The 25,789-nt window shown below is 43.6% G+C and overlaps 1 protein-coding gene across 1 annotated transcript in view; it reads left to right on the plus strand.

Moving 5' to 3' along the window:
* The window catches only part of PPM1H (protein phosphatase, Mg2+/Mn2+ dependent 1H), a 207,189-nt gene that overhangs the window by 71,847 nt on the left and 109,553 nt on the right, over nucleotides 1-25,789 (plus strand). The window contains exons 2-4 of the mRNA XM_075856778.1: nucleotides 7,215-7,383; nucleotides 8,799-9,143; nucleotides 23,108-23,220. Of these exons, the coding sequence (XP_075712893.1) occupies nucleotides 7,215-7,383; nucleotides 8,799-9,143; nucleotides 23,108-23,220 (627 nt within the window). The remainder of the gene's footprint in view (nucleotides 1-7,214; nucleotides 7,384-8,798; nucleotides 9,144-23,107; nucleotides 23,221-25,789) is intronic.

A 25,789-nucleotide genomic window follows, 5' to 3' on the forward strand; every position in this document is an offset into this window, starting at 1 on the left:
TGTGACTTGCTGTATATGAAGGGCAACGCTTGGCAGGAACATAACAACTGGACTACCTGTTCATAGGGGGAGATTTATGCGTAAATCTCACAAAGTGAGCAGGTTTACTATAGATCCCATTTGTAAGTTACATACATTTTTATTTACAGACTAGGAAAAACTTTTTTTTGTATTTCTTCAGCAAGGTTTGTTTGTTTCATGTAACAGACTATCGCAAAAAAAAAAAAACCCGACATCTACTACATGCTTTATTTTTAGAAGATGGTTCTTTTTTTTTTTTTCCATTGTTTAGTGCAGACCAACATTATGCAGGTTGTACATTTCCTTTGCATGCAGGTAACTGATAATATCAAGTTGATATAAACATCACAAGAAACTAAATTACTGTAGTAGTCCGCTCTATAAATGTAAAAGATTAATATTGTTTACAAAAGGTAATCATGGTAGTTAAAATAGACCGTTTATGGTTAATCATGTCTTGTATAAGGTAGGTATTGTGTGTACTTTTTTTTTTTTTACATCTGCACATTTGTTGGTTCTAGCTAATCCGCAGATTTTGTCTTACGTACAGTGTTGTTTTTGCCTCTATTGCTTGTATCTTAACAATACACCTTATTCAGGTTAGCTAATCCTCTAACAATACCATATTGTAGTTGTTAGGTTTACTTAGCTGGTCCAATATCATCAGAGATATTGGATATTTTAAAACTGCAAACTTATTGCATGCATGTAGCACACAGTATGGGAAAAGATATAATAAGAAAAATAAATATATATATAAAATCTCTCTATCAGTGGTTCGTTATATCTTCTAACTGGAACTACACAAGGGTATTCTCATCTCCGACATTTATGGTATATTCACAGAATATGCCATAGGTTTCTGATGGGTATGACTCCTACTTCTGGGACCGCACATATCTGGAAAATGAGGTTCCCCCAACCCCGTAACATTTTGGTGAGATGGCTATCTTTGCATCTAGGTGGTGAAATGAATAGAGGTGGCAGCGCATGTGTGATTCTCTTTTCACTTCTATGGGAGTTATGGCACTCTTTAATTCCTCCCGGAGTCCGACTACAAAGAAGACTTTGTAGTCAGAATCTACTAGTTAACTATATAATTTTGTACACTTGTAGAAAATACACCAGGGAGGGAAGCAAAACAGGTAATTAACAAAGTATTTTCCATCTTGCCAAAAGGGGAACTTGTGCTTTAATAGGTACTACTTTAAATGGTTGGGGGAATAAAAAAAAGTATTCTAGTGCCTTTTTATTTTCACCAAACAATCTATAAATAAAATGCCACTAACTTAGTGTTTCTTCAGGAAATTGATCCTTGTTTACTGGTTTATTAGAAAGGTTTTCTCATATGTATGGCTGACTAAATCTTCTAAAATCTGCTGCTTGATACCATTTCAAGACATGTCGCTTACTATTCCTTTCTAAATGTGTGGTATACAATCTGTGAAACTCAATGTGACTCATTTGAAAGATGTTTGCCAACCTTTTCCCACCTTCTGAGCCAGCCTTCTGGCATAACAGAATGTTTTCTCATTTCCTTTATGTATGAATGCTTCTCCACATTTCTGTATGTCATTTTTATTTTATTTTGGTCTGCAGTTTATATGTTTGAAGATTTTTTTTCCAAGGACATTGTATATGTGCCATTGTTCAACACGGTTTACAAGTCCATATTCCATAATGAGCAATCCCTGCAAGCGGATAGCTTTCTAGGCAGTGCATGAATTAGTTCTCGTGGTTGTCTAGCGTACCACCAGGTGTGACTACACAACCTCCCTATGCTCTGTAAGGCTGGGTTCACACGACCTATTTTCAGACGTAAACGAGGCGTATTATGCCTCGTTTTACGTCTGAAAATAGGGCTGCAATACGTCGGCAAACATCTGCCCATTCATTTGAATGGGTTTTCCGACGTACTGTGCAGACTACCTGTAATTTACGCGTCGTCGTTTGACAGCTGTCAAAGAACGACGCGTAAATGGACTGCCTCGGCAAAGAAGTGCAGGGCAGTTCTTTGCCACGTAATTTGAGCTGTTCTTCATTGAACTCAATGAAGCACAGCTCAAGATTTACGAGCGTCTCAGACGCCTCGTAAATTACGAGGAGGAGCATTTACGTGTGAAACGAGGCAGCTATTAACAGTCTGTCTTTTCACACGTAAATGCCTCTCATCGTGTGCACATACCCTAAGCCCTAATGCACACGACCTTCTGTGCCGCCCAAGTCCCCTCCGTGATCCATTTAAAGATAGAACATGTTTCCTTTTTTCCACAGATCGGAGGGTTGGGTACGTTTTCACGGACCTGATTTACCCACTAAAGTGAATGGATCAGTGAAAACTATTGGCTGCCGTGAAAAACCGCCTGAGTGGCACTCGGCCGTGTGCAAGAGGGCCTAGGGTGAGTTTCACTATTTTCCACAATGTATTTAGTTGCGGAAAATCTGCAGCGTTATACAGTAGCAGCAGTGAATGAGATGTGAACAAATCCCATCCACACGCTGCATAAATGATCGGAAAAAAACGCTCAGAAATGTACCTGTAGTGCGGTTTTAAAATTTGCGTCATGTCTATTGTATTTGCATAATCGCTGCTTTTTTATTGCAGGTTTTTCCCATTGAATTCAATGGGAGGTAAAACCCGCAACAAATCGCAGATGTTGCAATTTTTGCGGAGGAAAAGCTGCCATTCCGATGCCAAAAATCACATGTGGCTAAAAAAAAAAAAACCTAGCCAGCACGCTGTTCTTCGTCTAGACCAGCCTCTTGGGATGACTTTTCATCCCATGTAACCACTGCAGCCAATCACAGGCTGCAGCGGTCACATGGGTGTAAACTTCCTCCAAGGGCTGCAGGACGTCCGAGGGATGCGTCGCCATGGTAAGTATAGCAGTTTTGTGGGGTTTTTTCATTGCAGGATTTCCGCAGTGGACATTCCGGTCAAAAAACTGCACACTATTTTGGTGCGTTTTTCTTGCCGGAATTCCCTGCGGGCAACAGGGCGGATACGCTAAGGGCGCAGTCACGTGTGGCTGATTTTGTTGCAGAAATTTCTGCGACTGAATATCCGTTCCATTCATCTAAATGGAGCTTGCAGAAACCCATGCACACTGTCACGGTCACAGGGTATGTAGACCCACTAGACCGCTCCGCCGTAGCGGAGAGGCAGCTGACCAGGTCACAGTCTATACCAGGGGTCTCAAACTCGGCCGGGTAAGTGGGCCGCATATAGAAAAAATGGGAAGTTGACGGGCCGCATTACTTTCAAATTTGATACAATACAAAATTATTGTTAAACAATTAGTTATTTGAACTACAATAACACTATATTACTATAATAACAACACTACATTACTATAATAGCTCTAGGTTTAAAATTTGAGATATTTCTCCACGTGCTTATTTCAACAATCCAGCTTTCCAGTTTAAGTGTCGCTAAATGCAGTCCGGCGGCTCAGCACACATGTCAAGATTGGGCAGCCCCTTTTTAGATAGTGCCCTCTGTGGATGCTGCCGCAGTGCCCTCTGTGGATGCTGCCGCAGTGCCCTCTGTAGATAAGGCCGCAGTGCCCTCTGTAGATAAGGCCGCAGTGCCCTCTGTAGAGAAGGCCACAGTGCCCTCTGTAGAGAAGGCCACAGTGCCCTCTGTAGAGAAGGCCACAGTGCCCTCTGTAGAGAAGGCCACAGTGCCCTCTGTAGAGAAGGCCACAGTGCCCTCTGTAGAGAAGGCCACAGTGCCCTCTGTAGAGAAGGCCACAGTGCCCTCTGTAGAGAAGGCCACAGTGCCCTCTGTAGATAATGCAACACACCCCTAGATAATGCCAGTGTCCTCTTCAGATACTGCCACACACCCACTTGTAGATAACGCCACAGTGCCCTCCGTAGAGGCTGCCACATTGCCCTCTGTAGAGGCTGCCACAGTGCCCTCTGTAGAGGCTGCCACAGTGCCCTCTGTAGAGGCTGCCACAGTGCCCTCTGTAGAGGCTGCCACAGTGCCCTCTGTAGAGGCTGCCCCAGTGCCCTCTGTAGAGGCTGCCCCAGTGCCCTCTGTAGAGGCTGCCCCAGTGCCCTCTGTAGAGGCTGCCCCAGTGCCCTCTGTAGAGGCTGCCCCAGTGCCCTCTGTAGAGGCTGCCCCAGTGCCCTCTGTAGAGGCGGCCCCAGTGCCCTCTGTAGAGGCGGCCCCAGTGCCCTCTGTAGAGGCGGCCCCAGTGCCCTCTGTAGAGGCGGCCCCAGTGATGTCAGGGGCTTGCCCAGAGCTGGAGTCCCAGGCAGAGCGCTAGTAGGCTCTTCCTGGGACTCCTGCTGTGCTCCTGACATCACTGGGACTCCTGCTCTGGGGAAGCCCCTGACATCATTGTCGATGTATGGACAGCGATGTCAGAGGCTTCCCCAGAGTCCCGGAGCAGAGCCGATAATAGCGCTCTGCCCAGGACTCCGCTCTGGGGAAGACCCTGACACACTGTCCACATATGGGCAGCGATGTCAGGGAATTCCACAGAGTCCCGGAGCAGAGCCTGTACTAGCGCTCTGCCCAGGACTCCGGCTCTGGGGAAGCCCCAGACATCGCTGTTCATATGTGGACAGCGATGTCAGGGAATTCCACAGAGTCCGGGAGCAGAGCCGACACCAGCGCTCTGCTCGGGACTCCGGCTCTGGGGAAGCCCCAGACATCGCTGTTCATATGTGGACAGCGATGTCAGGGAATTCCACAGAGTCCCGGTGCAGAGCCGACACCAGCACTCTGCTCCGCTCTGGGCAAGACCCTGACACACTGTCCATATATGGGCAGCGATGTCAGGGAATTCCACAGAGTCCCGGAGCAGAGCCTGTACTAGCGCTCTGCCCGGGACTCCGGCTCTGGGGAAGCCCCAGACATCGCTGTTCATATGTGGACAGCGATGTCAGGGAATTCCAGAGTCTCGGAGCAGAGCCAATACTAGCGGCTCTGTGTCCCGCGGGCCGCAGATGACAGCCCCAGGGGCCGCATGCGGCGTGCTTGAGACCCCTGGTCTATACGAAAGTCTATAGTAGTTACTAACACTTGGGTACCTGAACTAGTCCAGACAGTGGCTGTGGCTTCAGCACGGATGGAGGTCGGTGCAGCAGGTAGCGCCAGACGTGACGGGCAGTATCCGATGTGGCAGAAGACACTGGATGTGGCAACGACAGCAGGTGCAGTAGACACGACTCCGACACTAGTAGGCACAGGAACAAGAACAGCACGGGATACAGGAACATATAATAGGGCATGTGTAATGACACGAACGGGAAACACTAAGCGACCATTTGAAAGACAGACTTGGGATAACTAACAACTCTCAGGCAAGGATCAGAAGTGCTGGAGCCATGGATGCTACACACCTTCTGTAGAAACAATCCCATTCAGGTGAATAGACGTGATGTTAAGTCGCAGAAATTTCCTCAACAAAATCTGCCATGTGACTGCACCATTTAGGCCTTGTTTGCACAGTGAAAAAAGACATGCAAAATCTACCGATTTTTTTTTTTTTTTTTTTTTAATTTGGGTTTCGATACAGTCTTTGGCTTCAAAGGAAGGTCTTAGGCTTTGTTCACATCTGCGTCAGGGCTCCGTTCCGTCGGACACAAACGGAAACCGGATGGTGACTGTTCCGGTGCCCATGGTTTCTGTTTGTCTCTGTTGTGCACCGGACTCGTCGTTTTGACGGAAGCAATTGTGTAGTCGACTATACTATTGCTTTCGGCAAAACGACGAAATCTGTCACCATTGAAATCAATGGTGATGGAAACGGAAACCCCTGGTTTCCGTTTGTGTCTGTTCAGGATCCCGTTCTGGCGGAAAGCTCAGACGGAACGTCCGAACAGGACCCCAACGCAGATGTGAACAAAGCCTTCGAGATCTGCTCTCCTTAATCCAGTTCTGTTTTTCACTTAGAGAATCTTTTCAAAACATGGAGCAAAAATGCGCTGTGTGGACAAGGTCTTAGGCCCCATTTACACGACTGTAGTTTTTGTCCCCATTTACGGACCGTAATTACGGATCAAAATACGGTTCCATTCACTTCTATGGCCCACGGACACCTTCCCGTATGTTTACGGTAAGGTTTCTGGGCTGTAGAAAGCTTCTGTAAAAAAATAGGACATGTCCTATTTTTATTTTATTTTATGCACGGTTTTCTCATACTTTATTATGGAAACACGGCCCGCAAATGCTGGTGATTGTCCGCTACCAGCTGTGTGCATGGGGCATAAGGTTGGATTCACACGGCAGATTATGTTACAGAAATTACTGCGACTAAAAATCTGTACCATTCATCTGAATTTAACTTGCAAAATCCATGCACCTGTTGCAGAAATAGCCACATTCCGATGAATTAAGCTGATTTTTCAGTCACAGAAATTTCTGCAACAAATTCTGCTGCATGTCACTTCACCCTTATGCCGGGTTCCCACGGGACGGATACGCTGCATAAAAACATGCCTAACCTGGAACCCGCAGTACATTCCGTCTAAAAACACGCCACAATGTTTTATCGGACGGAATTTCCGCTGCGGAAAGCAGCTGTGAAAAATGCTCATACTTGCGTAGATCTTTGTTATGGACTCAATCGCAGTCCGGTCCGGCCTCCCTGGATGACGCTGCAGCCCATGTGACTGCTACAGCCTGTGATTGGCTGCAGCGCTGGTCACATGGGATGTAACATCATCCCATTCGGCCGGACTGCAGGAAGGAGGGCGGCGTTCTAGGGAAGTTGTTTTTTTTTTCATTACCGATCTCCTCCTCTGACAGGCTTTGAGGAGACCAAGAAGGTACAAACACGATCTAAAATTTGCTATTTACTAGTAAACTTTTTTGTGATTGCTGTGAATGGACGCCACAGGAATCACAACTCTGATTTCAACTGTCTACAGATAGTGGGGTCACGGAGCTCTGATGTAGTGTGAGAAGTATGAAGGGGGGATACTGCAGGACTCTGCACCCATTGAAACTAATGGGTGTCGATTTTGGCCGTTTTTTTGTTGATTCCAACGCGCTTTCCACGTCAAAATCTGTGCCATAAAACTGCGTGAACAGGGTCTAAGGGATGTCCCGTAGAGTTTAGCGTACAATGGACCCCCTAAGCCACTGTAGCCACATATTACTGTTGAAAACATTGACTTGTATTTTTATATGGATCCATTTTGTTTACTGCAACTATTTTCTTTGTATTTTATAGAGTGATAAATGCAGGGAAGAGCACACACAATGAAGATCAGGCAAGCTGTGAAGTTATGTTTGTGAAGAAGAAGACCGGACACTCCCATTCCACTCCCAACAAGACCTCCTCAAACAAGCGAAGATCATCTCTACCAAATGGAGAAGGTCTACAACTGAAGGAAAACACGGTAATTGTCATGATGAGCTTGTGCTTAGGTGACGTCATACTCCCCTCTATCTGGCCCCTACTTCTCGATAACCCATCAAATTTGTTAGCAAAAAGTAGGAGACATACGTATGGAAGAGAATATGACCCCAGGTTTAGACTACACAGGGTTTGTTTGTAGTCTGTAATTATTAAGATGCATAGGGTTTCATAGGAGTTGTAGACCCAAAACGATACAATATTTTTAATCAAGACCTATTATAAAATTGCTTCCTTTTTAATTTTTTATTTTATTGGGACATCAAAATTTTTCTTTTACTAAATACTTGTATTGCCCATGAAATCACTATTCTGGAGCATCTTTTCTTAGAACACAGCATTGAGTCGGTCCTCTGTTATTCCTACTGGAAATGTATGAATAAATTGACAGCTGGGTGTTACCCTATAGAAAAGGGGAATAGTATGTCCCTATACACACTAACTACAGTCAGCATTGATTGGATAGTGGGTAGGGACAAGCCCCAATGTCATGAGGCACAGTAAATTCCAGATGTCAATGTATTCATACATTTTAAGTAGTAATAACAGAAATAGGCATTTCAGGAGAATTGACAAGTCCTCTTTAAGGGCCTGTTCACGTCAGCGTTGGCTTTCCGTCGAGGGGTTCCGTAGGAGGTTTCCGTCGTGGAACTCCTCAACGGAAAGTCAAACGGAAACCTTAGCTTCCGTTTGCATCACCATTGATATCAATGGTGACGGAAACCTCAGACGGAACCCCTCAACGGAAAGCCAACGCTGATGTGAACAGGCAACAGGTAACTTAGAGGATTGCCTAGAGTAGTAAGTTGTAGCAATCCCTCATCTATTATATCTATATGGGTTTTCATCCCCTGTTGGCCAGGACTGGAGTTTCATTTTAAAGTGTAACTCCAATCATATAGAAAAGGTTACAGGGGGAAATAATTTTTCTTCATTACTTGATGAAACAATTCTGCTTCTAAGGAGCATGCTGCTGGATACTGTTACCTATGTAGTAATGGAGAATGTGCTTTCTGCTCTGCCTCCTAGGCTCCCGTCTTCAGTATGGGAGCAGACGCTGTAGGATCATATTACACCTTAGCTCTGTATGTGACCAACTAAATGGCTTAATTAACCTTTTCATTTTTCCTATGTACACCATGGGGTTTTTTTCCTAGTAGACTTCCATGTTCTAGACTGAACCCCTAGCCCAGCTAAATATCCCCATCTAGGAAATGACATTTCTTCCTCTGGCATTTTTGCTTTTACATAAGAAAAGCAAACCTAACCGCTCAAACGTTTAGCGTGGCTAAGTTATTCAGAAGAATGTGATATGTTATGGTGGCTCATGTACTATATTGAGTTTCATAAGGCTTTATAATCTCTTTCTACATGACTGACTATTTCTTTTGTTGTTAGGAAGTTGATGGGATAACATTTCAGTACTGGGCACTGTTTGATGGACATGCTGGAGCTGGAGCCGCCGTTGTGGCATCTAAACTTCTTCATCACCACATCACAGAACAACTACAGGACATTGTAGACCTCCTGAAGAACTCGGCAGTTTTACCTCCCACCTGTCTAGGGGAGGATCCAGAAACAACGTCTACCAATAGTAGGACTCTAACAAGAGCTGCATCATTACGTGGAGCTGCTAGTGCACCAGGCTCGCCAAGCACACCTCAGACACGATTCTTTACAGAGAAAAAAATTCCACATGAGTGTCTAGTCATCGGAGCCCTTGAAAATGCATTTAAGGAAATGGTAAGGGAAATACATAAACGTATACCAGTAAATTTACCTTTTTTTTTTTTTCCTGGCAATTACTTTTTTTTAGAACTTTGGTATAGCCAACAGTATTGAAGGTTCACTAAACAAACGGGTTTGCCAACGACTATTTCTGCCAAATTTATCAAACGATTCCACTAATTTTAATCAAAATTGCAGTAAAAAAAAAAGTGGTGAAACAAGGGTGGTAATATTTCTGACCGTTATATGACTTGCGTATACCATTTTTTAAGCCGTTTTCCTCTCAGCAGGCTCTATTGCTAATTCTGTTTCTCTGTACAAAGACATGATAGCAGTTAGGCTCCACTTACTAGCTCACAGAGGAGAATCCTGCTCTCCTATCTCTATCACATATACATGTAAAAGCTGCAGCAGCATGGATGACATACAACCGTAAGGAACAGTGTAGCTGAGAATACAGGACTGGGGAGAAATAGAGCTCTTAGCCACTGCAGCACGTCTGTGTCTTTCACTCTGCTCCTCTCTCCATAGACTTCTATGGGCAATGTGTCTGCTCTCTCACCTCCTCCTGCTCCCCCTCCCCTCTCCATAGACTTCTATGGGCAGCAGCATGCCTGTCTCTCACTCTGCTTCCCTCTCCTGATACACCTCCCTTTTTCATAGACTTCTATTGACAGCGTGTCTGTCTTTCTCTCCGTGCTCCCCCTCCCTGCTCTCCCTCCCCTCTCCATATTCTTCTTTGGGAAGCAGTGTGTCTCCTCTCTATTCTCCCTCCTCCTGCTCCTCCTTTCCCCTCCATGGAATTCTATGGGCAGCTACGTGTCTGTGTGTCTCCTCTCTCTGCACCCTCTTGTTTCTCTCCCCTCTCCATAGACTACTATGAACAGACTGTGAAGAGACACACTCCCACTTCTTGTAGTCCATCTTCTCTGTTCTGTAATTAGGGGCGGGTTTTGCATGACAATTGGGGGGTGAACAGCAGAATTAAGGAATGAAGACACCTACCGTGTGGTGATCGCTATATATATATATATAATCAGAATTGCTATTTTTTTGGTCACCTTGCCATCCAAAAAATAGGATAAAAAGTGATCAAAAAGTCACGCGTACCCCAAAATGGTACCAATAAAAACTGCAGCTCGTCCCAAAAAAACAACCCTTATACCACTACGTCTATTAAAAAATGTAATTAGTTAAGGCTCCAATAAGTCAGGAAAGAAAAACATGCAGTTGTGCAGGCCCAAGGGGAACATTTCTTCTGTTTCAAGAGGCGATTTATCAAGGCCCTAAAATTAGGGAACCAGAAAGGGGAGGACTAGGGCCACATGTAGGGTGTTTCTAAAACCGGGAAACACAGCATAATAATTAGAGAGCTGTCTTGTTAAGGTGGCACAAGCTGGCACCACATATTGTGATATCTATGGAAAATTTCCCATTTTTACTCTGCAACATTGAGTGCACACTAGTTTCTGGAAAACACCTACGGGGTTAACATGCTCACTACATCCCTAGGTGAATACCTTTTGAGTTGTGTAGTTTCCAAAATAAGGTCACTTCTGGGTGGTTTCCACTGTTTTGGTCCCACAGGGGCTTTGCAAATGCGACATAGCGCCCAGAAACCATTCCAGCAAAATCTGCACTCCAAAAGCCAAATGGGTTCCTTCCATTCTGAGCCTTATTGTGTGCCCAAAAAGCAGTTTATTACCACATATGGAGTATTTCCGTACTCCAGAGAAGTTGCTTTACAAATGTTGGGGTTCTTTTTTTTTTTTCCTTTATTTGTTGAGAAAATTAAAAATTGTGATCTAAAACTACGTCTTATTGAAAAATATTATTATTATTTTCACTGCCCAATTCAAATAAAATGTATGAAACGCCTGTGGGGTCAAAATGTTCTCACTACACCCCTAGATGAATTCTTTGTGGAGTATAGTTTCTGAAATGGGGTTTTTTTGGGGTTTTTTTCTTTGTTTTGGTAGCACAAGACCTCTTTAAACCTGACATGGTGCCTAAAATATATTCTAATAAAAATAAGGCTCCAAAATCCACTAGGTGCTCCTTTGGTTCTGAGGCCGGTGTTTCAGTCTTTTACCACACTAGGTCCACATTTGGGATATTTCTAAAAACTGCAGGACCTGGGCAATAAATATTTAGTTGCGTTTCTCTGGTAAAACCTTCTGTGTTACAATAAAACATGAGTAAATATAAATTTCTGCAAAAAAATTCAAATTTGTAAATTTCACCTCTACTTTGCTTTTATTCTTGTGAAATCCCTAAAGGGTTAATCAACTTTCTAAATGCTGTTTTGAATACGTTGAGGGGTGCAGTTTTTAAAATGGGGTGACTTATGGGGGTTTTTATTGTATAGGCCTCTCAAAGCCACTTCAGAACTGAACTGGTTCCTGAAAAAAAAGCGTTTTGAAATTTTCTTGAAAATGTGAGAAATTTCTGCTAAAGTTCTAAGCCTTGTAACGTCCTAGAAAAATAAAAGGATGTTCAAAAAAACTATGCTCATCTAAAGTAGACATTTGGAAAATGTAAACTAGTAACTATTTTGTGTGGTATTACTCTGTCCTACAAGCAGATACATTTAAATTTCGAAAAATGCAAATTATTGCCATTTTTAGCAAAAGTTTGGTCTTTTTCACAATTAAATACTGAATGTAACAGCCAAATTATACCACTAACTTAAAGTCCAATGTGTCACAAGTTATTACCACATAAAGTGACACGTCAGATTTGAAAAATAAGGCTCTGTCAGGAAGGTCAAATGTGGCTGCTGCGGGAAGGGGTTAAAATAACTTTATTAGAAATTATGTTCTATGTAATACTCTTGGTGAACAGCAGGTGGCAATGTTGTACAAAAGATCATAGGGCTTAGTATCTGTGCAGTGGTTCATTGAAATGTCAGCTGCTTTGCTAGGATTTGACATGTATAATGGTAATTAGAGATGAGCGAACTTATGAAAAGTTCGGTTCGGCTGGTTCGCCGAATTTCATGAAAAAGTTTTAAGAAAGCCCCTAAAAATAGTGTATAACACTGTTTAGAAGCCCTGTATAACACTCTTAGGTCACCCATGAGTGTATCCAAGTACTTTTGAGCTGTCTTTAAGGCAAAGTTAGTGTCAAAGTTACGCCAACATGTATGGCTATAGGACAACTGATGGGACACGGTGATAACTAACAGAAACCACTGCACTTGTGCATGTTGTATGCTTAATGCATTGTTAAAAAAGGTACAAAAATTAACCATTTTTGGCGGCAGATGCCTGCCAGGGTTCATACATATAAGGTGGTAAAAGAAGAAGCAATGGCTTTTGACAAGCCCTCAAAAAATTTACCCTTTATGGTGGCAGATGCCTGCCGGGGTTCATCCATACATGGATGTAAAAGCAACAAGCAATGGCTTTTCACAAGCCCTCCAGGCCTGCTTGTAGCAGACTGCAGTGGAGGTGTATTGGTGGTAGTAGAGGTAGCCAACGGACAGCACGGGTGGTGGTAGTAGTAGTAGAAGCAGCACATTAAAACAGACTGGACAGTCCCAGACAAAGCCCTGTGGTGGGGCAGGCCTGCTTGTAGCAGACTGCAGTGGAGGTGTATTGGTGGTAGTAGAGGTAGCCAACGGACAGCATGGGTGGTGGTAGTAGTAGCAGCACATTAAAACAGACTGGACAGTCACAGACAAAGCCCTGTGGTGGGGCAGGCCTGCTTGTAGCAGACGGCAGTGGAGGTGTATTGGTGGTAGTAGAGGTAGCCAATGGACAGCACGGGTGGTGGTGGTAGTAGTAGTAGTAGTAGCAGCACATTAAAACAGACTGGACAGTCACAGGACAAAGCCCTGTGGTGGGGCAGGCCTGCTTGTAGCAGACGGCAGTGGAGGTGTATTGGTGGTAGTAGAGGTAGCCAACGGACAGCAAGGGTGGTGGTGGTAGTAGTAGTAGCAGCACATTAAAACAAACTGGACAGTCACAGGACAAAGCCCTATGGTGGGGCTGGCCTCAGGCCTGCTTGTAGCAGACGGCAGTGGAGGTGTATTGGTTGTAGTAGAGGTAGCCAACGGACAGCACGGGTGGTGGTAGTAGTAGTAGCAGCACATTAAAAAAGACTGGACAGTCACAGACAAAGCCCTGTGGTGGGGCAGGCCTGCTTGACCCAGTGGGCCGTGAAAGACATGTACTGTCCCTGCCCATCATTGCTGCTCCACGTGTCGACGGTGGCATGTACCCTGCTGCACACGGATAATTGCAAGGACTGGCCCACCTTTTACTCCAAGTGCTTGTGCAAGGCAGGGACAGCTGTTTTGGAGAAGTAATGGCGGCTAGGTATTCGCCACCTAGGCTGAGCGCACGCCATCAATTGCTTGAAGCCGGCGGAGTCGACCAGGTGGTACGGCAGCGACTGCACCACCAACAACTTAGCCAGGTGTGAATTAAGCCGCACGACAAGTGGATGACTGGGTATATATTGTTTCTTATTGGACAACGATTCCGTAATGGATAACTGACGGGACGTAGGAGGAGCACTAGATGACACATGATGATGATGACAACGAGATGGTGGATAAGGCCTGGCTACTACTTAGATGACAGGGACTCGGAGCAGCGGCAGAGGGGTCTTCATTAGATGTACATGATGGTGGGGCATGTCGATTGTCCCACATAGCCTTGTGATGCCGCTCCATGTGTTTACATAGAGCGGTAGTTCCTACATTGCTGCCCTGCCCACGCCTTACTTTCTGCTTGCAGATATGGCACTGTGCCATGTTTTCGTCCTCCGGGAAGGTACAGAAAAATTGCCACACGGCAGAGTACCGTAAAGAGGTAGTACCACGTCCACCACCACCACCCGAGCCTGCCCCTTGTCTGGCAGGCTTTTTTCGGGAGCCTACACCAGTAGCAGCAGTGTCGCCGTCACCGGCTCCTGAGCTGACCCTACCGCTGCAACGTTTTGCAGATTTACTTTTGCCCCTACCTCGGCTTGTCTGTTTATCACTGCCAATGCCGCCACTACTACCCTCCTCCTCTGACGCCGTCATCACCTCGTCACCTGGTTCCCACGTCCTGTCTAAAACAACATCATCATAGCCCTCCTCATCATCCCCGCCACTTCTGTCACTGTGTTGTGAATGTGATGTGACATCATGGCGGGCTCCATGCCCCCCGTCATTACTGCGTCTGCCACCATAGCTACCACCAACACCCCCACTACCACAGCTATGCGTCTCAGACACCGCTTCCACCTCCACCGCCGCAACACACTCCGTTGGCTGATTCGCAGAAAACAAATCATCATCAATATGTTGTTCAGTATCTTCCTTCGCACCCGAGGAGATGTCTCTTAGGACTCTCAGGAAAGATGGCTTCCTGCTAGGAAGGGGGAGTGAAGACATAGATGATGGAATGGAAACGCTAGAAATACTCATATTACTACTGTCACTGTGCCAAGGAACTGTAGAGGATCTGGAATCCAACGAAACCTGGCTTGAAGCCAGATCGTCAGTCTTCCTGCTGAGATGACCGCGAGCCAGCCAACCAGTCCCCAATGGCCGTATTGTCTAAACTAACCCGCCCACCGGAGGAGATGGACAAGTCTGGCTTGCTGATACTGATACTGCTACTACTACCAGCAGGCACATGGCTGCTGCTACTAGTAGAACTGGGCACATGTCTTTTGCCAAAAATGCTGGTACTGGGTCTGGCACCAATAGATCCAACATTTGGACTGGAAGAGGACATGGCATGGGTGTTTTTTCCTCTACCCCGTCCTTTCACAACCTTTTTTTTACCAGACATTTCACTGCTGGAGTGCAGCAAGTTGAATCAAAACCCCTTCCCCTACTAGAGGAATGAGGCCCTTATAAAATATTATTTGGACTGGCTGAAAATGAGTGACTGTGAATAGGTGGCAGTCAGTGTATGCTGTGACTTGTATAATAGCACCAAAGGCACCGGCTGTACTTAATTAGCACGTTGAATTAAACCCTTCGACAGAAATGAGGCCCTTTTAAATTGTTATTCGGACTGGCGGAAAATCAGTGACTCATAAGGTGCCAGTCAGTCAGGGAATGCTGGGCGTTGTAGTACTACAAAGGCTGCCTGTATTGCAAGTTGGATGTTAACCCATGCAATGGGGATGAGCCCCTTATAAAAGCTTATTCACACACTGGCTTGGCAAATGGCAATGAATGAGAATTTCTATCAGCCACTGTGCACTCAGGGAATGCTGGGCGTTGTAGTACTACAGCTGCCTGCGTGGATTGCAAGTTGGATTGTTAACCCATGCAACGGGGATGAGCCCCTTATAAAAGCTTATTCACACACTGGCTTGGCAAATGGAGAATTTGTATTGCAATTTGGATGTTGAGAGTAGAGTAGACTCCCGCTGTAGTAGATGAGCCCCTTCGATTCCTGGCTTTTAGATTCCTAAAGCTTTCCCTTACTGCACAGAGATGCTATCCCTACAGCTCCTGTCTCTAAAATGGCTGCTGAGCTCCGTGCATAGACTATTATTGCAGGCTTGAGCCCGCCCCTATGCTGCCTCCCGATTGGCTGGGAGAGCCGTTTGCAAGGCATTATGGGGTAGCCTGATGTCAGGTGATATTTTGAAATCCTCCATTTTAGATCTAACATGTGGCAGGCGCCAAAATGTAGCCGTGTTCGGCCGAACCCGCTGCAAACCGAAATTTTCACGATGTTCGGACCGAAACCGGGTTCGGTTGTCCCGGTTCGCTCATCTCTAATGGTAATAAAGGGAGAGACTTAAGGCAGAGCGATTTTAAATCTTTTTTTTTTTTAATTATTTCTGTTTATTTAACAGTAATACCAAGAGATTTAATACATTTTCTTTATATAAATAACTTTTTAACATATATTGCTATAATTATTGTACGTAACTTCACAACTTTTAACCTCTGCAAATACTTTATTTTATCATAAATACTTTTGGAAAAATTTATATCTAATTGATTATAACTTCTGTGTTCCCCGGCAGGGAACGGGTTAACAGCATCTATAATCAATGAGGCACCGTCACCCGTCACCATCTCAGCCGGTCTCTGACATTGCCGAATTCACACGACCGTGATTGGACCGTGAAAAATGGTCCGTGTGTCAGCCGAATTTCGCAGAACTCCTGGCATCAGTCATTTAGGCTACGATCACACAACGGTGAAAAAAACTGGCCATTAAAAACTTATTAATGGCCCGTTTTTCATGTCCGTTTTGCATCAGTGTCTTCAAAATCTCATTCCAGTTCGTCTTTTATGGTCGATTAAAAAAAACAGGATGGATTTAATTTGTCAGGGTAGATGGTGCCACAGTGCCCACATGTAGTGACATGGTGCCACAGTGCCCACGTGTAGTGACATAGTGCCACAATGCCCACATAGTGCCACCCCCCCAATATAGTGCCGCACCCCTTTGCAGATGGCACCCCCTCGTAGATCGCAGCCCCCCCCCTTGTAGATCGCACCCCCTTCCTTGTAGACTGCGCCGCTGTAACTTCCAGTAGGAGCTGAATCCCCGGCCAGAGATTGCCAATGCATTGGCCGGGGATTCAGCTCCTAGTGGGAGCTACATCTATACGGGCGGGGGGGGGGAGGGGGGAGGTTGGTGTGATCTACAAGGTGCCAAGGGGTGCTATCTACAGCGGGGCGGTATCTACAAGGCGTTGTGGCTATGTACTAGGAGTCCCTGCGTCCCCGCACAACTTATGTTCCGTACTGTATCATTTTGTTCAGTACAGCAGTTCCATTAGGAAGCAAAGATGTGACGGGGTGGAGCTTCCTCCTGCAGCACGGTGCGACGGAGCCGCTAAAGAATCTATTATACGATTCTGTTAAACAGAATCGTGAGAGCTCTTAAAGAGGCTCTGTCACCAGATTATAACTTGACTATCTCCTACATAATCTGATTGGCGCTGTAATGTAGATAACAGCAGTGGTTTTTATTTTGAAAAACTCATTTTTGAGCAAGTTATGAGCTAGTTTAGATTTATGCTAATGAGTTTCTCAATGGACAACTGGGTGTTTTTTTACTTTTTACCAACTGGGTGTTGTACAGAGGAGTGTATGAGGCTGACCAATCAGTGACTAATCCGTGTCCTACACTTCTCATTGTTCCAGCCCAGCATGATCCACAGCACAGTGTGATTGTGCAGTGAAATAAGCTGGGCTGGAACAATGAGAAGTGTAGGACACTGATTAGTCACTGATTGGTCACCCTCATACACTCCTCTGTACAACGCCCAGTTGGTAAAAAAGTAAAAAAACGCCCAGTTGTCCATTGAGAAATTCATTAGCATAAATGTAAACTAGCTCATAACTTGCTCAAAAATGATCATTTTTCAAAATAAAAACCACTGCTGTTATCTACATTACAGCGCCAATCAGATTATGTAGGAGACAGGGCACTTATAATCTTGTGACAGAACCTCTTTAAGGGCGAATTCATCAAATTAATTCGATTAATCGCCCAGCGCCTGAGAGAGTATACATCAGGACAACCTTTATAAACTAGAGAAGAGACTCTTATCTGCGCTTTGATTTCAGTGGAATAGATTGTAATGCCATGATGCTGCAGTTGTATCAACAAGCATTCAGCGAGAGGTTCCCACATTGATAACTGTGGCGTGTTTGACCAACTAGTCATCTAAGGACCTAGCAAAATAGAGGGTTGTCCACATCTTTAAAATTATATCCAGCATCCTCTCTGTGTATAAGATTTATGAATAATTGAATGTAGGTTTACTAGATTCACTACATGGCCAAAGTGTGTGGACAATCTTTTAATAAGTTGGTTAAGCCATAGACAGTGACACATTTTTTCTTTTGCAGTGGTGTAGTGATGGAGTACCTATAGACAGGTGCAACTATCAGAAAAGCAGTCTCTTTCCGGCGCTGTTCCTCTTTTGGCTAAATTATGGTTTTTGCATAGCCGAAACGAACACTGGATTGTTCAAAAATTGAAAGTACTTTATTGATGTACAAATTTCAAGCGACGCATTTCGAAGTTTGTATCGGCTCCTTCCTCAGGCAGTGTTTGATCCCTGTAATACTGCCTGAGGAAGGAGCTGGTATGGCTCCGAAAGGCGTCTCCTGTATTTGTACATCATCATCATTTTACATTTTTGAACCATCCAGCATTTGTATTGGCTATGCAAACACCATAATTTAGCCAAAGACTTGGCCAAAAGGGGAACAGTGCTGGAGACTGCTTTTCTGATAGGTGCACCTGTCTATGGGTACTCTGTTGTTTCTTGTTTGTGGGTCTTTCTGCGTTCAGCTTTTGTCTTCAGTAAGTGAAAAGCGTGCTCGATCGGGTTGAGGTCAGGTGACTGACTCGCCATTCAAGAATATTCCATTATTATGGACCTGACTATGTGTATACAAGCATGCAGTATCCATAGATAAACATAAGTAATTGAATGGGTCATACTGAATGGGTTCATCATTTCTGTCTTTCTAGAACTGTCACCGTTAAATTGAATGGGGAATTCCAAATTATTAAATAAATCCTGGTCCCTAAAATGAAAAAGAATAAAAATGGACTTTAATGACCGTTTTTAGTGCTTGCAGTTTTCCCCCAGAATAATTAGACTCCATACCTTTTTGTTTTTAATCTTTTTTTTTTTTTTTTTTTTTTTTTCTTTTTTTAAATGCAGTTTTTTTTTTTTTATTGAGCAGATTCTTTTTATCAGTTAATGACATCAAATTCAGAATTTTTTTTTTTTAACCATGAAAATAAAAATCTTGATTTGCCTTCTGGAAAAAGATAAGCCATTGAGATTGGTACTATGCTATTTCTATCAGCAGCAAATTAATTGCTTGGGTACCACTGTTTCAACTAATGAAAAAAATAATTTTTTTGAAGTCTGATTTTTGTGCCAGGACTTCAGGTGACTTGAAGATTTAAGATTAGATGACTGATCAGAACAAGAAATATGAGAGACAGTCTTCGTTTTATATATTTTTTTAACATGAACGACTACTTGTACTAGATTGGCGTTTGCGACCTTTTTATACCCAAAAGTCAAAAGGAGGCAACAGCAGACTGGATATTTTAAAAAGAAGCCTAAGACTTGTACATTTATTCACCACCACATGTGAACACGAAACATTTTGTCTCTACAATGAGCCTTTCTCAAGCATTGACTTATATAGACCTTACCTTTTGTGGCCGGAGTCACCTCTTCACTATAGACGTTGACACTGGCGTTTTGCGGGTACTATTTAATGAAGCTGCCAGTTGAGGACCTGTGAGGCGTCTATTTCTCAAACTAGAGACTCTAATGTACTTGTCTTGTTGCTCAGTTGTGCAGCGGGGCCTCCCACTTCTCTTTCTACTCTAGTTAGAGCCTATGTGTGCTGTCCTCTGAAGGGAGTAGTACACACCGTTGTAGGAAATCTTCAGTTTCTTGGCAATTTCTCGCATGGAATAGCCTTCATTTCTAAGAACAAGAATAGACTGTCGAGTTTCACATGAAAGCTCTTTTTCTAGCCATTTTGAGAGTTTAATCGAACCCACAAATGTAATGCTCCAGATTCTCAACTAGCTCAAAAGAAGGTCAGTTTTATAGCTCCTCTAAACAGCAAAACTGTTTACAGCGGTGCTAACATAATTGCACAAGGGTTTTCAAGTGTTTTCTAATCATCCATTAGCCTTCTAACACAGTTAGCATACACAATGTACCATTAGAACACTGGAGTGATGGTTGCTGGAAATGGGCCTCTATACACCTATGTAGATATTGCATTAAAAACCAGACGTTTGCAGCTAGAATAGTCATTTAGCACATTAACAATGTATAGAGTGTATTTCTGATTAATTTAATGTTATCTTCATTGAAAAAAAACTGCTTTTCGTTCAAAAATAAGGAAATTTCTAAGTGACCCTAAACTTTTGAATGGTAGTGTAAATAACAGACAAATATATGAAAAAAATAATACATTTTTTTTTTCACATTTTTAGTGATTTGTCTGCTTGTAGTAAAAATGTAAAACATTAAATTATTTCAACTAATCTCGAAAATTAAAGCCTCATGAGTCTTGTAAAATTAGTTTGGATGTTCAAAGTGGTTGCAAAGATATTATCGTTTAAGGCCTCGTGCCCACTTCAGTTTTTTTCGTCAGGGTGCTATCCGTTTTTTTAACGGATAGCTCCCTGACACATTCATTTCAATGGGGCCATGCACACTTCCGTTGTTTTAATGGAACCGTGCGGCCGTTCCTTCAAAAGTAGTGCAGGTCCTACTGCTCGTTTTTGACGGAACAGTCTCGGCTTTTGCATTGATTTGGATCATGAAGCCATCCGCGTGCGGTCCGTGATTCACGGAACCATCATTAGTGGCCATTCAACGGCACACGGACGTGTGCATGAGGCCTAAAGAAGTGCGTATCAGAAATGGAAAATGTGACCTGGAAACGGGCATCCATGACCTTTTGGTCATGAAAGGGTTAAATAAACATCGTATTGATGGTTTGCAGTCCATCTAGTCTTCTCATATGAGTTAATAATATTATTTTCTCTCAACTATTCTGGAACAGTTAGTGTATGTTCACACGGCCTATTTTCAGCCGTTTTTTGGGCCGTAAATTCCCCGAAAAACTGCTAAAAATGCGGGGGCTGGACACCTCCAAACATCTGCCCATTGATTTCAATGGGAAAAACTGCGTTCCATTCCCATGGGGCGTTTTTACGCGACCATTTTTAAAACACATAAAAAAAACTCTCGTAAAAAGAGGTGCATGTCACCACTTGAGCCGTTTTTGGAGCCGTTTTTCATTGACTCAATAGAAAAAAACAGCTCCAAAAACGGCCATAAAAAACACCGCAAAAAACGTTCGTTGCTGAAAACTGTATACGTCTCTCTTGTATTTCTATTCCTGGGTTTGACTAAAAAAAACTGCAATGAAAACTGCTTCTAAGGGCTCGTCCATCTGCTGCGGAATTGCTGCGTTTTTTCTGGCCAGAATTTCGGACGGAAAAAACGCAGCTGAATACAGTAGCAGCATAGTGGATGGGAATTAACAAATCTCATCCGCATGCTGCGTAAAAATTCAGAACAGATATTGACCTGCGGTGCGTAATTTTTGAACTGCAGCATGTCAATTCCTGCTGTGAAAAGTGGCCAGAGTTGCTGCGTTTTTCAGAGAGGTCACCATCTCATAACATTGTGAAAAACGCAGCAAAATACACACCAATTTCTGCCGTAAAAACGCAGGAAATGGTGCGTTTTTTTAATGGAATTGCTGCAGAAATTTTCAGCAGTAATTCCATTGTATGTGGACAAGCCCTAAAATTGCTTGTGTGACTCCAGTCTTAGTTTGGTATAGTAATATGGAATCAACATTTAAAAGGATAGAAAATGTCCAACATGCATAACGCCTACATCTTGGGCCTCAAACACACATCTGTGTCCCTTTTATACGACCGCAAATCACAATCCACAAATCAGACTGCACACTGATAGCTTCTGTGTGCGTTCCGTAGTTTTAACGTAGTACTATTCAATGAATAGAATGCCCGAGACTGATCCGCAAAAACCGGACAGGAACAGGTCCGGTTCTATAATTTGCGGAACGGATCCGCAAAAAAAACTGATGTGTGCATGGCCCCATTGAAATTAATGGGTCAGTGTGCGATCTATTAAACTGATAGCACACTTAAGAATATCACTAAAGTGTGCTTGAGGCCTTAGGCTTCATTCACATCTGTGTCAGGGTTCTGTCTGAGCTTTCCATCGGGGGAACCCATGAACGGAACCCTGACTGAAACAAACGGAAATCATAGGTTTCCGTTTGCATCACCATTGATTTCAAAGGCAACGGATCTGGTGCTAGTGGTTTCTGTCGTTTTGACTGAAGCAATACCATAGACTGCGCTATTGCTTCCGTCATAACGATGAAGCATTTCATATTCCTTTCTTTTTTTTTTTTAATGGTTTGCAAGTCGATGAAGTCCAAGAAAGAAAAATTTTGGGGTGTATCTATTTTATCCTTTTTTTTTTTATTTATTTATTTTTTTAGTTTTGTATATTCCTTACAGTACTCTTGCTGTTTAAAGTTTACTTTAAAACACTATTTTACATAGCATACAGAATTAAACTACATAAAAAGAATAACCGACTGTAACTCAGAAGCAGTGCAAGATGAGTGAAGCAATGTATTTAGAAAGTTACCCAAAATGTTTGTTGACTTATATACTATATGGCCTAAAGTATGTGGACTCCCCTCCTGATTATTGAGATAGGGTATTTCAGCCACACCATTGCAAGCAGGTGCATAAAATCAATCACACAGCCATGCAATCGCCATATTATGTGGTAGTATGGGTCGTACTGAGTAGCCCATTGACTTTAAACCTGGCATTGTCATGATTCCACCTCAGTTAGTTTGTGAAATTTCTGATCTGCTAGATCTGCCCCTGTCAACTGTACATGCTATTATTGTAAAATGGAAGTGTCTAGTTGTAAATGCTCAGCCACGAAGCAGTAGACTACGCAAACTCAGATCTGGGCCGCCAAGTGCTGAAGCGTGTGGCGCATAATACTCGCTTAACCCATATTGCATCGCTCACTACAGTGTTCTAAACTGCCTGTGGAAGTGACATCAACACTGAGCGTCAGGAGCTTCATGAAATCTGTTTCCATGGTCGAGCAGCTGTTCAAAAAAAAAAAGCCTAGATCCCCCCATGTGCCATGCAAAGTGTCGGCTGGATTTTGGATCAGTGGAAACGTGTTCTCTGCAGTGATGAATCTTGTTTCACACTATCTGGCAGTCTGATGGATAAATCCGGGTTTGATGGACTCCAGGATTTCTTCCAATTAGTCATTTATGGCATATCCAATCCATGTACTATAAATGTTATATAATAGAAAACCCCTTTAAAGATGGCCCGTTACTGTTTGTTGTAGAAAACCTTTGTCATTGTGCTAATCATAGAGATTGCTTTCTTACTCTTTAACCTCTCTTCTTCCCTTAGGATCTGCAAATTGAGCGAGAAAGGAGTGCTTACATTATATCTGGTGGATGCACGGCGCTCATTGTTGTATACCTACTGGGAAAAATTTATGTCGCCAACGCTGGTGACAGCAGGTAATAGTATTTCACATTTCTTGAGCTATTTTCATTCAGTAATAAGTATACACCTTTGTAAGTCTGCCAGTTTAATTATAGCAAAATGGCCTTTTTATTTTTTATATATATATTTTTTTTTATAGTAGCAGCTAAAGGTAACCAGCTTTTCACTAAAGCTGCACGGTATCTTTGTAGAGTTTTGACGCAGGAAGGCCTGCTGTCAATTTTGTATTATGAAATGGTTTAAAGGGAATGTGACGCTAGAAAAAAAATTTTTATTTTTTTTTAGTTAAACAATTAGTGTATAGGTGATTAAACATTGTTCTAATTTTTTACATTTTTTTCACCAGTCAGGAAATATTATAAATTAGATTCTAATTTATAATATTTCCTAGTGCTGGTCACTAGATGGAGCAATTCACAAAATTGCAGCATTGCATGTGGTAAAGCAACCACATTGCTTTATGCTGCAAAATTGGAAAAAACTCACTCGCTCTAGTGAGCTCTCAGAATCCCCCCCTCCTTTATCCTGGCTAGTGCCAGGAGAAACGAGGGGATTGAACGGTCAAACCTCCTACACTGTGTGTCGCCATTTTTTGAGCTAACACACAGTGTAGTAGGTTTACATACACTAGTAAACACACAGTAAAACACTTACATACACAGAAATAACTTACCTGCTCCTGCCGCCGCCGCCGCTCCCTCCGGTCCGTCCGCTACCGCCGCTCCAGTGCTTAAGTCCGGAAGCCGCGACCGGAAGTAGTAATCTTACTGTCCGACCGCGACTTCCGGTCTACAGGAAAATGGCGCCGGACGGCGCACAGTTCAACTTGGACTGTGTGGGAGCGGCGCATGCGCCGTTCCCACACAGACGGCGTACAGCATAGTGGATGGAACGGGCCCTGTTCGCATTCACTATGGGACTGGAGCTGCCGTATTCCATGTCTGTATGTGTCGTTAATCGACACATACAGAAATGGAAAAAAAAATGGCAGCCCCCATAGGGAAGAAAAAGTGAAAAAATAAAAAAAAGTAAAACACAAACACACAAATAAATATAAAAGTTTTTAATAAAACCCTAAAATCAAACTGATGTAAAAAAATTTTTTTCGTGACACTGTTCCTTTAAAGGGTTTTGAAAGTTTAAAACAAACCAAGAGAAAAACCATGCCAGAATAATTCAAACTAAATCCATAAAATGGAAATGGTATTAGGCCTAGTTGGATAAGGACAATAAAGTAGCACAATTTTAGTCACCTCTTCCTGAGTCTACTGTTATGAATCCTTTTTAAAGAGCTTTGAAATCCGAACAATGTAAACCAGTTTTAGGCTACGTTCACACGGAGCATATTTGTAGTGGATTACAGCAGCAGCAAGGATTTTTTAAAGGTTATCCACACGCTACAGAAAATTTATGTGCGGCACAGATTTTTTTAATCCACAGCACGTGAATTTATGCTGTGGAATGGTTGCATGTTTGTTGCGGACTGCTTTTATTGGGGAAGTGGAATTCTGCAACAAATGTCAAATATTGCCATTTTTGCTGTGGAAAACCTGCAAAGATCACAAAAACAGAAAAAAACAAACTTTTTCACTTAAAGAAAAAACAGTTCATACTCGCCTTCTCTGGCATTCCCATGCGACAACTCACTCCTTCCCCATCCGGTCTCAGTGCTACCGACCTCCATTGGATGATGTTACATCCCACGTGCAGCCAATCACACTGTGACAGTCACATGGGAGAAAACGTCATTCCAGGAGGCCGTCCGCACAGACACAATCCCTGGGAGCAAAGACTCGTCACTACGGGAGACCAGTGGGGGTGTGAGTATGAACTTTTTTTTTTTTTTATACCCTCATCTGGTGTCTGCAGCAGCAAATCTGGCCAAACGTCTGCATTAAATCAAACATGATGTATTGTGGACTTTCAGCCAGAATATCATGCGGATTACTGCAGAGTTTTCCGCCGCAAATTCGACCCATGTGAACATACCCTCATAGGTTAGATGGTGATGGGTGAAAGAAGCACTGGGCGGTAGATGTCTGTGCTGGAAATGCAGTGTACCCAGTATTGCGTACCCCAGTGAGCATTTAATTATGTAGCCAGAAGGGGTAAAAAGGCTTTCCAGCTCTGCTCAGTAGCTCTTGGACCGCTATATATTTTCTTCCTGGACTATTCCAACCGCCTAACATGCCTAACCCCTTCTCCAGATCCCAGACAGAAGCTAAGACACCGTAAGGCCCCATGCACACAACCGTGTTTGGTCCGTGATCTACGATCCGCATGTCGGCCGCATTTCCCGGACCGAACACAGTGCAGGGAGCCGGGCTCATAGCATCATACTTATGTACGATGCTAGGAGTCACTGCCTCCCTGCGGAACTACTGTCCCGTACTGAAAACATGATTACAGTGCGGGACAGTTTTCCCGCAGCAGGGCAGTGACTCCTGGCATCGTACATAACGATGATGCTAGGAGCCCGGCTCCCTGCACTGTGTTTGGTCCGGAAAATGCGGCCGACATGCAGACCAAATGCGGACCGTATATCACGGACCGGACAGTGTCGTGTGCATGGGGCTAAAGGCT

The sequence above is a fragment of the Rhinoderma darwinii genome, chromosome 3 (genome assembly GCF_050947455.1).
Source record: "Rhinoderma darwinii isolate aRhiDar2 chromosome 3, aRhiDar2.hap1, whole genome shotgun sequence".
NCBI lineage: Eukaryota > Metazoa > Chordata > Amphibia > Anura > Rhinodermatidae > Rhinoderma > Rhinoderma darwinii.